Source organism: Oncorhynchus gorbuscha, linkage group LG06 (genome assembly GCF_021184085.1).
Source record: "Oncorhynchus gorbuscha isolate QuinsamMale2020 ecotype Even-year linkage group LG06, OgorEven_v1.0, whole genome shotgun sequence".
NCBI lineage: Eukaryota > Metazoa > Chordata > Actinopteri > Salmoniformes > Salmonidae > Oncorhynchus > Oncorhynchus gorbuscha.
In genome coordinates this window covers 71,799,695-71,813,497 of record NC_060178.1, presented here as the reverse complement: position 1 = coordinate 71,813,497, position 13,803 = coordinate 71,799,695, and the positions used below count along the sequence as shown (strand labels likewise).

Sequence of the window (13,803 nt, the reverse complement as noted above, 5' to 3'; positions counted from 1 at the left end):
ACAGGTTAAAATTTTTTCCAAATGTATATATACTTTTTTAAATACCTGATTTACATAAGTATTCAGACCCTTTGCTATGAGACTCGAAGTTGAGCTCAGGTGCATCCTGTTTCCATTGATAATCCTTAAGATGTTTCTACAGCTTAATTGGAGTTCACCTGTGGTAAATTCAATTGATTGGACATGATTTAGAAAGGCACACACCTGTCTATACAAGGTCCCACAGGAACCGTCCGTAGAGCTCAGAGACAGGATTGTGTTACGTCACAGATCAGGGGAAGGGTATTGTAACGGTTTTCATGTGGTGAAGGAGAGTCGGACCAAACTGCAGCGTGTAGATTGCGATCCATGTTTAATCAAACAAACGTAACACGAATCAATACAAAACACTACAAAACAATAAACGTAACGAAAACCGAAAACAGCCTATACTTGTGCCAACTAACACAGCACAAGGACATCAAGACACTCAGGACAATCACCCACAACACAACCAAAGAATATGGCTGCCTAAATATGGTTCCCAATCAGAGACAACGATAAACACCTGCCTCTGATTGAGAACCACTTCAGACAGCCATAGACTTACCTAGAACACCCCACTAAGCTACAATCCCACTACATACACACCACATACAAAAACCCATGTCACACCCTGGCCTGACCAAATAAATGAAGATAAACACAAAATACTTCGACCAGGACGTGACAGTTATCAAAACATTTCTGCAGCATTGAAGGTCCCCAAGAACACAGTGGCCTCCATCATTCTTGAATGGTAGAAGTTGGGAACCTCCAAGACTCTTCCTTGAGCTGGCCGCCCGGCCAAACTGAGAAAACGGGGGAGAAGGGCCTTGGTCAGGGAGGTGACCAACAAACCGATGGTCCCTCTGACAGAGATGCAGAGTTCCTCTGTGGAGATGGGAGAGCCTTCCAGAAGGACAACCATCTCTGCAGCACTCCACCAATCAGCCCTTTATGGTCGAGTGGCCAGACGGAATCCACTCCTCAGTAGGCATATGACAGCCCGCTTGTAGTTTTCCAAAAGGCACCTAAAGACTCTCAGACCATGAGAAACAAGATCCTCTGGTCTGATGAAACCAAGATTGAACTCTTTGGCCTGAATGCCAATTGACACATCTGGAGGAAACCTGGCACCATCCCTACGGTGAAACATGGTGGTGGCAGCATCATGCTGTGGGGATGTTTTTCAGCAGCAGAGACTGGGAGTCAAGTCAGGATAGAGGCAAAGATGAACAGAGCAAAGTACGGAGAGATCCTTGATGAAAACCTGCTCCAGCGCGCTCAGGACCTCAGACTGGGGTGAAGGTTCACCTTCCAATAGAACAATGACCCTGAGCACACAGCCAAGCCAATGCAGGAGTGGCTTTGAGACAAGTCTCTGAATGTCATTGAGTGGCCCAGCCAGAGCCCGGGCTTTAACCCAATCTAACATCTCTGGAGTGACCTGAAAATAACTGTGCCGCAACGTTCCTCAACCAACCTGACAGAGCTAGAGAGGATCTGCAGAGAAGCTTGTGGCGTCATACCCAAGAAGACTGAATGCTGTTATTGCTGCCAATGGTGCTTTAACAAAGTACTGATTAATGGGTCTGAATACTTATGTAAATGTCATATATATATTTTTTCATAAATTAGCACAGATTTCTAAAAACCTGTTTTTGCTTTGTCATTATGCGGTATCGTGTTTAGATTGATGAGGGGGGAAAACTATGTGATCAATTTTAGAATAAGGCTGTAACGTCACAAACTATGGAAAAAGTCAAGGGGTCTGGATACTTTCTGAAGGCACTATATATAGTTGTAGCCAATATTAGAGCTGAGAGCACAGCATGTGCAGGTACCAGTGTTTTTGTTGTATTTTTCGAGAATCCTTCTTAGGTTAGAATTAGAAGGATGTTCTCACTAGCCGTATTTATTTTCAGCCAATCACATGTCGTCTAACTAAGTGACTCAGAGATAGGGACGGAAGTCCACAAAAAGCTAATTCATTTATTTCAATTGACTGATTTCCTTATATGAACTTTAAGTAAAATCTTTGGAATTGTTGTATGTTGCATTTATATTGTTGTTCAGTACACATGTGGTATAATCACTCATTTCCCTTGCATCCTTTACACTTCAACATTATATATACTGTAGGCCGGATTTTCTGTTTTGTCCATTTTTATCATGGTATTAACCATTATGTACCTGCATAATGGTTGACTGTGAGCATGACCTATGGGGATGATTTGCTAACGGTAAATAAAAGTGCTTATGATCCTGCTGTCAATACTTTCCCATTATAAGCCATTAACTATTCTAGTACTGGTCCACATCTACTGTACACCAATGGCCCTTTGAGAAAAACATAATTTGCAATGATATCTGTCTAACTAATAGCTCCACAATGAATGCACTAACCTGTCAATAGTGTTGTTTTTCCCCAATGGAAAGTGCGTGTCTGTGTGGTGGTTGGATGCTTTTTGGCACCAATCGGCATTCTAAGCTCATGTGGTCCTAGGCTGTGTTTTTGTATCGATGGAGGCCAGGGGATAAATGAGACAATGATGTGGGTTGTGGGCTCAAACTGAGCTAACCAGCAGCCTGGAGCACAGACATCAACATGCCGTGTGTGTGTGTGCGAGTGTATTTATATGTAGAATATAGAAGATACGTGTGTGTGTGTGAGTGGGTGGATGCTTTGCAGTGCCTCTGTGTGGGTATGTCTGTGTTTTTGTTCTACTACCTACTTGTCACATTGACATCATGTGGGGGATATCGCAAAGAAAATCACTCCACACAAAACAGTAACCCCTGGACTCAATGATATCTGGGCCAAACACGAATTCAACAAAACTCTTTGCAGTGCTACTCTGCCTCAATATTGGATTGTCATTTTTATATCAGCTTAACAGAAAATGTGCCACATGTTTTCTGTTGAGATGCTGTTGGCCTAAGTGGAGCTGTATAATAATTCAGACGGAATTAGTAAATAAGAGCTTTCTCTTTAACAGGGAATCAGTCGTCAGTCAGAGCGACGGAGCCCCAGTCCCTGTAACTATCTAACAGTAGATTAATGCTATTCCTTCAGGCTTAGCCTACTCTTTAATGGCCTAATTTCTTTGAACTTCTGATCTGCAAAGTTTAATCATATTTTCAAAGCTAATCTCTCTCCATCCCCTGTAATGCCTTACACACGAAGACGATTTTCTCTCTTCGACTTGAATGCGATGGGATGGTATTTGAAATGGCGGTCACCCGTGTCACTAGTCATTTGCCTGTGATGGAGAGACTGGTTTTAAAAGACTGTTGCCTCGTAGCTTTATATACTGTACTGTAGTCTGGCCAATTCTGTGTTGAGCCAGGGCCACTTGGGTCACTGAACTCGGTGTGACTTCATATTGAACGTCTTGTCTTTGGAGTGCCTCTACTCCAACTTCCTTCACAGCGCATCCCCTTTCGATACGCTGGAGCAGAATGTCAAATAACATGGACAATCTGGGTGATTCCTTTATGATGAATGATAGACATGCAAATCACCTGCAGTAAAAACTCCACAGGATCACTCCACCGTTGTCTTGGTGAGAGTGGCGACAGTGGTGAAAGTTATTGCTTAGCTTGGGAAATAAAGGTCAGACAAAGATGAGTCAGTTCTGTAGGCTTGAATGGGAGGGCTCTTCAATGAGAGTTGTACTTCAGAGGAGCACCAGCACTGTATCCACGATGCCACCATCCGTGATCATCTACTTTGTATGTTGACATGGGGTTGAGGCATAAATGGATGTTTGGTTGTCTGACTGTCAACAGCAACGAGACACCATGACGCTAAGTGGCCTCACATGTTGATGGCAGAGGTCTGAGTTAAGAGTCAAGCATCTGACACTGAACAAACCTCAGAGCCAGTAGCCACTTTATCATAGACTTTTCTCAGAGATCCTTGACAGTCACTTACAGCATGTGCTTGTTATGTAACCACCACACACTGTGGGAAAGTGTGTCTGCTTGTGCGTTTTTCTAGAAAAGAATCCGAATAATAGACCTATGACACTTGTCCTGATGTTTTGTTATGAAGATTTCTACAAATTATTGAGATAATGTGTTGTCTCTAACTGAGAAAATAAGAATTGGAGGAAGGGTGCTAGGAGTAATTTATTAATGACAAGGTCTGGAATGGATTTTGTTCTGAAATGAGGGAAAGAGTCTGCCAACTAGCTGAGTCTGGAGAGGAGCCAGCAGTACTAACTGTTCACAGTGAAGGACAGGGGTTACCAGTGTTCTAGGTCAAGGAGGAGTTGTCCTAAGCTTTGTACTAGAGAGATATACCTTTAGAGGCATTTGAGTCATCGGATGGAAAGTTCTCACCTGTTTTGAAATGACCCCTCCTCAGATTCACATTGCTATTGAGAATCACTGCCTCTGCCATATGCCAAACAATGACCTTTAGCTATGGTAATATTCATAGTTACAGCACTACGGTTTTATTACAGAAAATGCCCAGGGGTTTAAATGAGAAACATAATGGCATTTGTCCATATATACTGTTACATTAGTCTCTTCAAAGACCAAAGCAATGAAATTGCACTAATAGTTCACTGCCACTGTTCTGCCATAGAGGCTTGTGTTTGGAAAAGGAAACAGGCATTCATGTATCCTATGATACTAAGACCTTTGGTAATGTGTTGTTCTCCCTCCCTCCCTCCCTCCCTCCCTCCCTCCCTCCCTCCCTCCCTCCCTCCCTCCCTCACTCACTCACTCACTCACTCACTAACACACACACACACACACACACACACACACACACACACACACACACACACACACACACACACACACACACACACACACACACACACACACACACACACACACACACACACACACACACACACACACACACACACACACACACACACACACACACACACACACACGCGTGCACACACACACACACGCACACTCTTCTGACATTGCTCCCACAGTCCACTCTGAGTCCCTATCACTGGAGCAATCTGGAAGAATGTCTTGTTCATTTATCAAGCCATCAGAGCTATTCCTGTAAAAGTATGGGGGTGGGGAATAGGTTGTGGCACTCATGTTGTTTGGGTCTGCCAGTTTACTGTAAGTGTCTCTGGAAACGGGCTAAATTTAGAATGTCTGGGCATTGGTTAATTCAGGGGAATTTTGCCTCTGAGACCATTTTATGTAGCAGACTATCTCAACTGCATGCTCTGAGGGCATGTGTACTGGTGCTGGGTTTTGGAAATAGACTTCATACAATTACAGCAAGCAAAGGTGCAGACTTTGCTATGTGTCCGTTTCTGTTGTGTAATGTCCCAGACTCAAACAGAACAATCTGACGTGAGCTGGCAAGACAGACACGCACACATAAGCACACTCATACATACACAGACACATGCATGCACAGACACAGACACACATACCCGTCCACACACAAACAATTGTTACATGGGCAAACCCCAAAATGGCTTGTGTCATCATTTTTTTTGTTCACAAAGCCGTCTCTATCTTAAAATAAAGAAGAGCAAAGCAGAAAGGAGGGATAATACAGTACATTCTCTGTTTCTAGAAGAGGAGGACTGAGAGAGTTGTCTCCTGAGAATGTATTTTCTTATCTTTACTGTTAGAGAGAGGTCTCTGTATTGACAATCGGGACCACCCACCCTTGTCTTACTCTGGAGTCGTGAGATATTTGGGTTTGTCGCTGCTGGCATCTTAAAATTCCGAAGAGCAAGAGGAGTCCTGGGATCTGATATGAAGAAAGGATGACGTAGAAGGCCAGTGTGTTGGGATAATAGCTCAGTTTGTTTGGCTGGATCTTTGGGATGTGTTATTTCTGTCCACCGTTACTCTACTTTGCAATACAGTTCAAATGTAGCTACAGTTCTACACAAAACAAAAGGGATTTGAGAAAGACATGACTCTGGTACAGTATCTGAGATGTTTGGTTTGTGTGTAAGGCGTGTGTTTACATGTGTGTGTGTGTGTGTGTGACTGTTTATGGCAGTGATTCCCTGAGAACGTGAACCGATGTTTTCATTCTAGCCCTCTGCTGTTGAGCAGTAGACACGTCTGTATAGCATGTGGACTGTATTTGACCTATATTTCTCTCTCCATCCTTAGTCGGACAGCAATGCCAGTTACCTGCGAGCAGCGCGGGCTGGGAACCTTGAAAAGGCCCTGGACTACCTGAAGTCTGGGGTAGAAATCAACATCTGCAACCAGGTGGGTGGCTTAATATCCAACATCTGCTGCTCAGTTCATTCATTTTGTACATAATACATTACTTTAATGTAACTGAAACGATATGCATCAAATACATTTAATCCTGTGGCTGTGTGACATTTATTTAACAAGGCCACAACACAAATCACTTATTTCAATGGACTTGAAAGACATAGCAGCTCCTCATCTGAATAATCTCACGCCACGTGTCCAATCTGTCTGTTTTTACAGAGAATGTATGGGTGCCATAGATGTATATAAACACTTTCTGTCATTTCTTTCAGAATGGATTGAACGCTCTTCATCTGGCCTCTAAGGAGGGTCATGTGGAGGTGGTGGCTGAGCTGCTGAAGCTAGAAGCCAATGTGGACGCAGCAACCAAGGTTAGTCCCACTCTGCATCTATTACTGCTTTGTTGCTGTTGGCCAACACTGTTGGGCCACATGTAGCAGATGTGGTTTAGTGAACTGTATGCATGATGAATAGCATTTGCCTGAAACCTGAAGATTTGCGTTAGCTCCTAGGGCTGATATTCAGTGGACTTAGCTTCGAGGTGTGCAGATGACACAGGTTCTGGACCCAGTCGGTCACAAGCACAGCATGAGCCGAGCATTCAGTGGTTAGCATTGGTGTGGCCAGCAGCATGTCCATGTTTGTTCATAGACAGACTTGGAGACTGTGGCTACCATTAGTGTTCCCTCTCTCCCATTGAAAGCAGACACAGTTTATATATAAACACTGAGCACTATGAAAAATGCAACACTAAGGACACTCTTCAAACTACTCAAACACAGAGCAGAGACTAGGAACTCTCACAAAAGCGGTTGTCTTTACCAGCTGTTGTCATAATCCATAGGTCAAACATGCTCACGTCCTCATGTTCAGTACTGTACTCTATGTGAGTTATGTTGATATTGTGCAACAGTGTTGCTGACATCAGACTCCATCATGTGGATGCTCGGGGGTTAACACACCGCTCAGAACCCGCTTGCAGTTTATTAAAAACTACACTGGTTTTATTTATGGTGGTGGTACGAGGGCCGCTTGTTTATGTGTTGGACGTGGTACATCGGAAGTGACATATCAATGGCAGCCAGGGCCAGAGGGAGGCCAAAGCGAGAATGCCAGCGCTACAAAGGCATAACTGAGGTTTGGCAAGGCAGTGCGGGGAATGGTACACTGGGACAGGTGGGGGAGAGATTAACTGGCATGCCTCTCATTCTCCTCTCTAATGCAGAAAGGAAACACCGCTCTTCACATAGCCTCCCTGGCCGGCCAAACGGAAGTGGTGAAAGAGCTGGTCACCAATGGAGCCAATGTCAACGCACAGTCTCAGGTAGGATATCCATAACACACACACACACACACATAACTCAGGTCAGAGATACAGAACATATCAGAACACACCATTAAACACATTCAAACGACAAGGAGTCTGTATAGGACTCACACTGTATTCCACGATGTGAAGCTTTTAACATATTAACATTACCATATAATTATAATTGAAACATCCACACAATCATATCTTTATATATCTGTTCACCACTTGAAAGTCATTCATTTGAGAGATCTGCCAGATCAGCGGTATTAGTCTGTCAGGGTTGTGACTGGGAATATACTCTCTAGGATTGTGCTGTCCATGCGTTTCACAGGGGGAAATATCCTTTCATCAAAAATCCCAATATTGCCCAGTTGAGACATTCCTCAGATCAATAGCAATAAACTGGGCTGACAAAGATCACCGGAATGTTTCACTCCACCAAAGAGTGCTTTTCTTCCACTGCACACTATGACAATGGAAGTTGTGTAAAATAGTTTGTATAGTACTGTATGAATTGTCTGAGCTGTGGAATCATAAAGTATAATATATTTGTCTGTCATGAGATAGGCTCCTCTGTGTGCTTTGGGATTGATTGTTGAGTTTCCTGTTGGTCCTCTCTTGTAGAATGGCTTCACCCCACTGTACATGGCAGCCCAGGAGAACCATCTGGAGGTGGTACGCTTCCTCCTGGGACACAACTCCAGCCAGAGTATGGCCACCGAGGTGTGTGACCCCGCCCACTCCTCCTGTTATGTTGTTCACTGCTCTCCTCCCCCTCTCTCTCCCTGCCTCCATATAACCTCCAGCTCTGCATGCTTACCTCCATCCTCTCCCCCACACCTCTTTTACTCGCTCTATACATCCCCTCTTTCTTTCTCTATTTCCATCTCCCTCTTTCTCTCTGTTACTAAATCAAATCAAATCAAATTTTATTTGTCACATACACATGGTTAGCAGATGTTAATGCGAGTGTAGCGAAATGATTGTGCTTCTAGTTCCGACAATGCAGTAATAACCAACAAGTAATCTAACTAACAATTCCAAAACTACTGTCTTATACACAGTGTAAGGGGATAAAGAATATATACATAAGGATATATGAATGAGTGATGGTACAGAGCAGCATAGGCAAGATACAGTACATGGTATCGAGTACAGTATATACATATGAGATGAGTATGTAAACAAAGTGGCATAGTTAAAGTGGCTAGTGATACATGTATTACATAAGGATGCAGTCGATGATATAGAGTACAGTATATACGTATGCATATGAGATGAATAATGTAGGGTAAGTAACATTATATAAGGTAGCATTAAAGTGGCTAGTGATATATTTACATCATTTCCCATCAATTCCCATTATTAAAGTGGCTGGAGTTGAGTCAGTGTCAGTGTCAGTGTGTTGGCAGCAGCCACTCAATGTTAGTGGTGGCTGTTTAACAGTCTGATGGCCTTGAGATAGAAGCTGTTTTTCAGTCTCTCGGTCCCAGCTTTGATGCACCTGTACTGACCTCGCCTTCTGGATGATAGCGGGGTGAACAGGCAGTGGCTCGGGTGGTTGATGTCCTTGATGATCTTTATGGCCTTCCTGTAACATCGGGTGGTGTAGGTGTCCTGGAGGGAAGGTAGTTTGCCCCCGGTGATGTGTTGTGCAGACCTCACTACCCTCTGGAGAGCCTTACGGTTGAGGGCGGAGCAGTTGCCGTACCAGGCGGTGTTACAGCCTGCCAGGATGCTCTCGATTGTGCATCTGTAGAAGTTTGTGAGTGCTTTTGGTGACAAAGCGAATTTCTTCAGCCTCCTGAGGTTGAAGAGGCGCTGCTGCGCCTTCTTCACGATGCTGTCTGTGTGAGTGGACCAATTCAGTTTGTCTGTGATGTGTATGCCGAGGAACTTAAAACTTGCTACCCTCTCCACTGCTGTTCCATCGATGTGGATAGGGGGGTGTTCCCTCTGCTGTTTCCTGAAGTCCACAATCATCTCCTTAGTTTTGTTGATGTTGAGTGTGAGGTTATTTTCCTGACACCACACTCCGAGGGCCCTCACCTCCTCCCTGTAGGCCGTCTCGTCGTTGTTTGTAATCAAGCCTACCACTGTTGTGTCGTCCGCAAACATGATGATTGAGTTGGAGGCGTGCGTGGCCACTCAGTCGTGGGTGAACAGGGAGTACAGAAGAGGGCTCAGAACGCACCCTTGTGGGGCCCCAGTGTTGAGGATCAGCGGGGAGGAGATGTTGTTGCCTACCCTCACCACCTGGGGGCGGCCCGTCAGGAAGTCCAGTACCCAGTTGCACAGGGCAGGGTCGAGACCCAGGGTCTCGAGCTTGATGACGAGCTTGGAGGGTACTATGGTGTTGAATGCCAAGCTGTAGTCAATGAACAGCTTTCTCACATAGGTATTCCTCTTGTCCAGATGGGTTAGGGCAGTGTGCAGTGTGGTTGAGATTGCATCGTCTGTGGACCAATTTGGGCGGTAAGCAAATTGGAGTGGGTCTAGGGTGTCAGGTAGGGTGGAGGTGATATGGTCCTTGACTAGTCTCTCAAAGCACTTCATGATGACGGAAGTGAGGGCTACGGGGCGGTAGTCGTTTAGCTCAGTTACCTTACCTTTCTTGGGAACAGGAACAATGGTGGCCCTCTTGAAGCATGTGGGAACAGCAGACTGGTATAGGGATTGATTGAATATGCCCGTAAACACACCGGCCAGCTGGTCTGCGCATGCTCTGAGGGCGCGGCTGGGGATGCCGTCTGGGCCTGCAGCCTTGCGAGGGTTAACACGTTTAAATGTCTTACTCACCTCGGCTGCAGTGAAGGAGAGACCGCATGTTTTCGTTGCAGGCCGTGTCAGTGGCACTGTATTGTCCTCAAAGCGGGCAAAAAAGTTATTTAGTCTGCCTGGGAGCAAGACATCCTGGTCCGTGACTGGGCTGGATTTCTTCTTGTAGTCCGTGATTGACTGTAGACCCTGCCACATGCTTCTTGTGTCTGAGCCGTTGAATTGAGATTCTATTTTGTCTCTGTACTGACGCTTAGCTTGTTTGATAGCCTTGCGGGGGGAATAGCTGCACTGTTTGTATTCGGTCATGTTACCAGACACCTTGCCCTGATTAAAAGCAGTGGTTCGCGCTTTCAGTTTCACGCGAATGCTGCCATCAATCCACGGTTTCTGGTTAGGGAATGTTTTAATCGTTGCTATGGGAACGACATTTTCAACGCACGTTCTAATGAATTCGCAAACCTAATCAGCGTATTCATCAATATTGTTATCTGACGCAATACGAATCATATCCCAGTCCACGTGATGGAAGCCGTCTTGGAGTGTGGAGTCAGCTTGGTCGGACCAGCGTTGGACAGACCTCAGCGTGGGAGCCTCTTGTTTTAGTTTCTGTCTGTAGGCAGGGATCAACAAAATGGAGTCGTGGTCAGCTTTTCCGAAAGGGGGGCGGGGCAGGGCCTTATATGCGTGGCGGAAGTTAGAGTAACAATGATCCAAGGTTTTTCCACCCCTGGTTGCGCAATCGATATGCTGATAAAATTTAGGGAGTCTTGTTTTCAGATTAGCCTTGTTAGAATCCCCAGCTACAATGAATGCAGCCTCCGGATAAATGGTTTCCAGTTTGCAAAGAGTTAAATAAAGTTTGTTCAGAGCCATCGATGTGTCTGCTTGGGGGGGGATATATACGGCTGTGATTATAATCGAAGAGAATTCTCTTGGTAGATAATGCGGTCTACATCTGATTGTGAGGAATTCTAAATCAGGTGAACAGAAGGATTTGAGTTCCTGTATGTTTCTTTCATCACACCATGTCTCGTTAGCCATAAGGCATACGCCCCCGCCCCTCTTCTTACCAGAAGGATGTTTGTTTCTGTCGGCGCGATGCGTGGAGAAACCCGTTGGCTGCACCGCCTCGGATAGCGTCTCTCCAGTGAGCCATGTTTCCGTGAAGCAAAGAACGTTACAGTCTCTGATGTCCCTTTGGAATGCTACCCTTGCTCGGATTTCATCAACCTTGTTGTCAAGAGACTGGACATTGGCAAGAAGAATGCCAGGGAGTGGTGCACGGTGTGCCCGTCTCCGGAGTCTGACCAGAAGACCGCCTCGTTTCCCTCTTTTTCTGAGTCGTTTTTTTGGGTCGCTGCATGGGATCCATTCCGTTGTCCTGTTTGCAAGGCAGAACACAGGATCCGCGTCGCGAAAAACATATTATTGGTCGTACTGATGGTGAGTTGACGCTGATCTTATATTCAGTAGTACTTCTCGACTGTATGTAATGAAACCTAAGATGACCTGGGGTACTAATGTAAGAAATAACACGTAAAAAAAAAACTGCATAGTTTCCTAAGAACGCGAAGCGAGGTGGCCATCTCTGTCGGCGCCGGAAGTAAGATACCTCCCTCTCTTTCACTCACTCGCTCCCATTCTCGCTCTATTGCTCTCTCTCTCTCTCTCTCTCTCTCTCTCTCTCTCTCTCTCTCTCTCTCTCTCTCTCTCTCTCTCTCTCTCTCTCTCTCTCTCTCTCTCTCTCTCTCTCTGTGGTGGATTCAGGGACTCCAGCAGGCAGCGCCTCATTGATTGGTAGTGTATAGTAGAGCTGAATGACCTTGAGCAGGCCAGAGATAAGGTCCCTTATACCAATCAGCCTCTATGGTCTGGTTTACACTGAGAGCTGCCTGCTGCTGGAGCCAGGATCTGCTGCCTGTAAGGAAAAGCCACCAGTACAACCAGTTAAAACCACTGGTCCAGTCCCCCCCCCCCCCCCCACACACACACACACACAAACACACTGTAAAGGGGAATTATGTAAGGGAAAAGACGTGGGAGAGAAATGCTCTATACTGTGTTATGTAATGTATACAGTTTATCCTCCTGCAGTCTGTCAGATGTACTGTATATAGAGTGAAATGTGAAGTATCTGTTTGATGTTTGACGAAGTGCAATAGATTTGGGGATTTTAGGCAAGTAAGATATTTGGTTAGACTTGGTTAGAATATACTAAAGATTAATTATTTAAATTGATTTTATGACGTCATCTATCCGACATTTGATACATGTGGACATGTAGCATTGTGTCCTTAGTAACACAGTATTATAGTCCCAGGTGGCCCAGCATTGCTGTGGAAATGTGGGATGTCTATGTCACTCACTTCCCCTACCCCTCTAAGTTTCCCCCTGCCTCCCTCTAACAGGACGGGTTCACTCCTCTGGCGGTGGCCCTGCAGCAGGGGCATGACCAGGTGGTGTCTCTGCTCCTGGAGAATGACACCAAGGGCAAGGTGCGTCTGCCCGCCCTGCACATCGCCGCCCGCAAGGACGACACCAAGGCTGCAGCGTTACTTCTCCAGAACGACCACAATGCAGATGTCGAGTCCAAGGTGACCACTACACTACACTTCTGCTAATGTTATCTCTCTCCCTTTGCTTCTCACCTCTGTCTTTCTGGCTCTTTACCCATATGAGTAGGTTTATCCGTTTTAATCTATTTAAATAAAAAAAATGTGTTTCTTTGTTGTTTATTTAGTTGTTTTGTTATGTTTATTTTCTTTGGGGTTTTGTGTAGGTGCATACGTAATAATGCATGACATTATTCTGAGTCAGACAATACAGAGAGGAGAGAGAGAATAATGCAGATGGATATAAAGAGATGTGGCTGATGCTGTACCGTGACCTTATATCCCGTGACCTTATATCCCGTGGAACAATTTAACCACAACTGACAGTTTGGTTTGGAATTTAGCAACTTTTAATCTTAACATCAGCGGGGCAGTTTCTGTATTGTAAAGTTGAGTGATTCACAACTTCTCTGGCCAACTAAAGACCTACTCGAGTAACTCCACCTATAATCTCTCCTTGTTGTGTGATGTTGTGTGCACACTAACCACCAATTCTCTCCTCTCTTGGCCGGTCTTGTGCCCTCTCCCCTAGATGATGGTGAATAGAACGACAGAGGTATATCTGTACATTGTACAGTACTTACTCTATCCATTGCAGCCCCCCAAAAAAACAGAAACAACCCCCTATACCATATACTAGTGTTGCTGCAGCCCCATATCTCCCTTCTCTTTCAGTTTTTTTGCCTTTTCCCCATTGCTTCATTCATGTAGTGTGTCTCTTTTTACTGATAGAAAGAGAGCAATCGTTCTGTAATAATGCAGCATGTCTTACTAATACTGATGTGGACTGTGGATACCTGTAGCTGGAGGCAAGAAGGGTTCCAAGTTTTCTATGGG

At 45.0% G+C, this 13,803-nt stretch overlaps 1 protein-coding gene across 31 annotated transcripts in view; it reads left to right on the top strand.

The window, feature by feature from the left end:
• The window catches only part of LOC124038294 (ankyrin-3-like), a 147,658-nt gene that overhangs the window by 48,977 nt on the left and 84,878 nt on the right, over positions 1–13,803 (top strand). For 23 of the 31 annotated variants that reach the window (XM_046353994.1, XM_046353991.1, XM_046353979.1 and 20 more), the window contains 6 exons: positions 6,148–6,249; positions 6,534–6,632; positions 7,487–7,585; positions 8,198–8,296; positions 12,763–12,948; positions 13,499–13,522. In XM_046353994.1, coding sequence (XP_046209950.1) covers positions 6,148–6,249; positions 6,534–6,632; positions 7,487–7,585; positions 8,198–8,296; positions 12,763–12,948; positions 13,499–13,522 — 609 coding nt within the window. Of the gene's footprint in view, positions 1–5,793; positions 5,951–6,147; positions 6,250–6,533; positions 6,633–7,486; positions 7,586–8,197; positions 8,297–12,762; positions 12,949–13,498; positions 13,523–13,803 lie in introns of those variants that run through there. The other 8 variants (XM_046353986.1, XM_046353995.1, XM_046353990.1 and 5 more) reach the window with 2 other exon arrangements.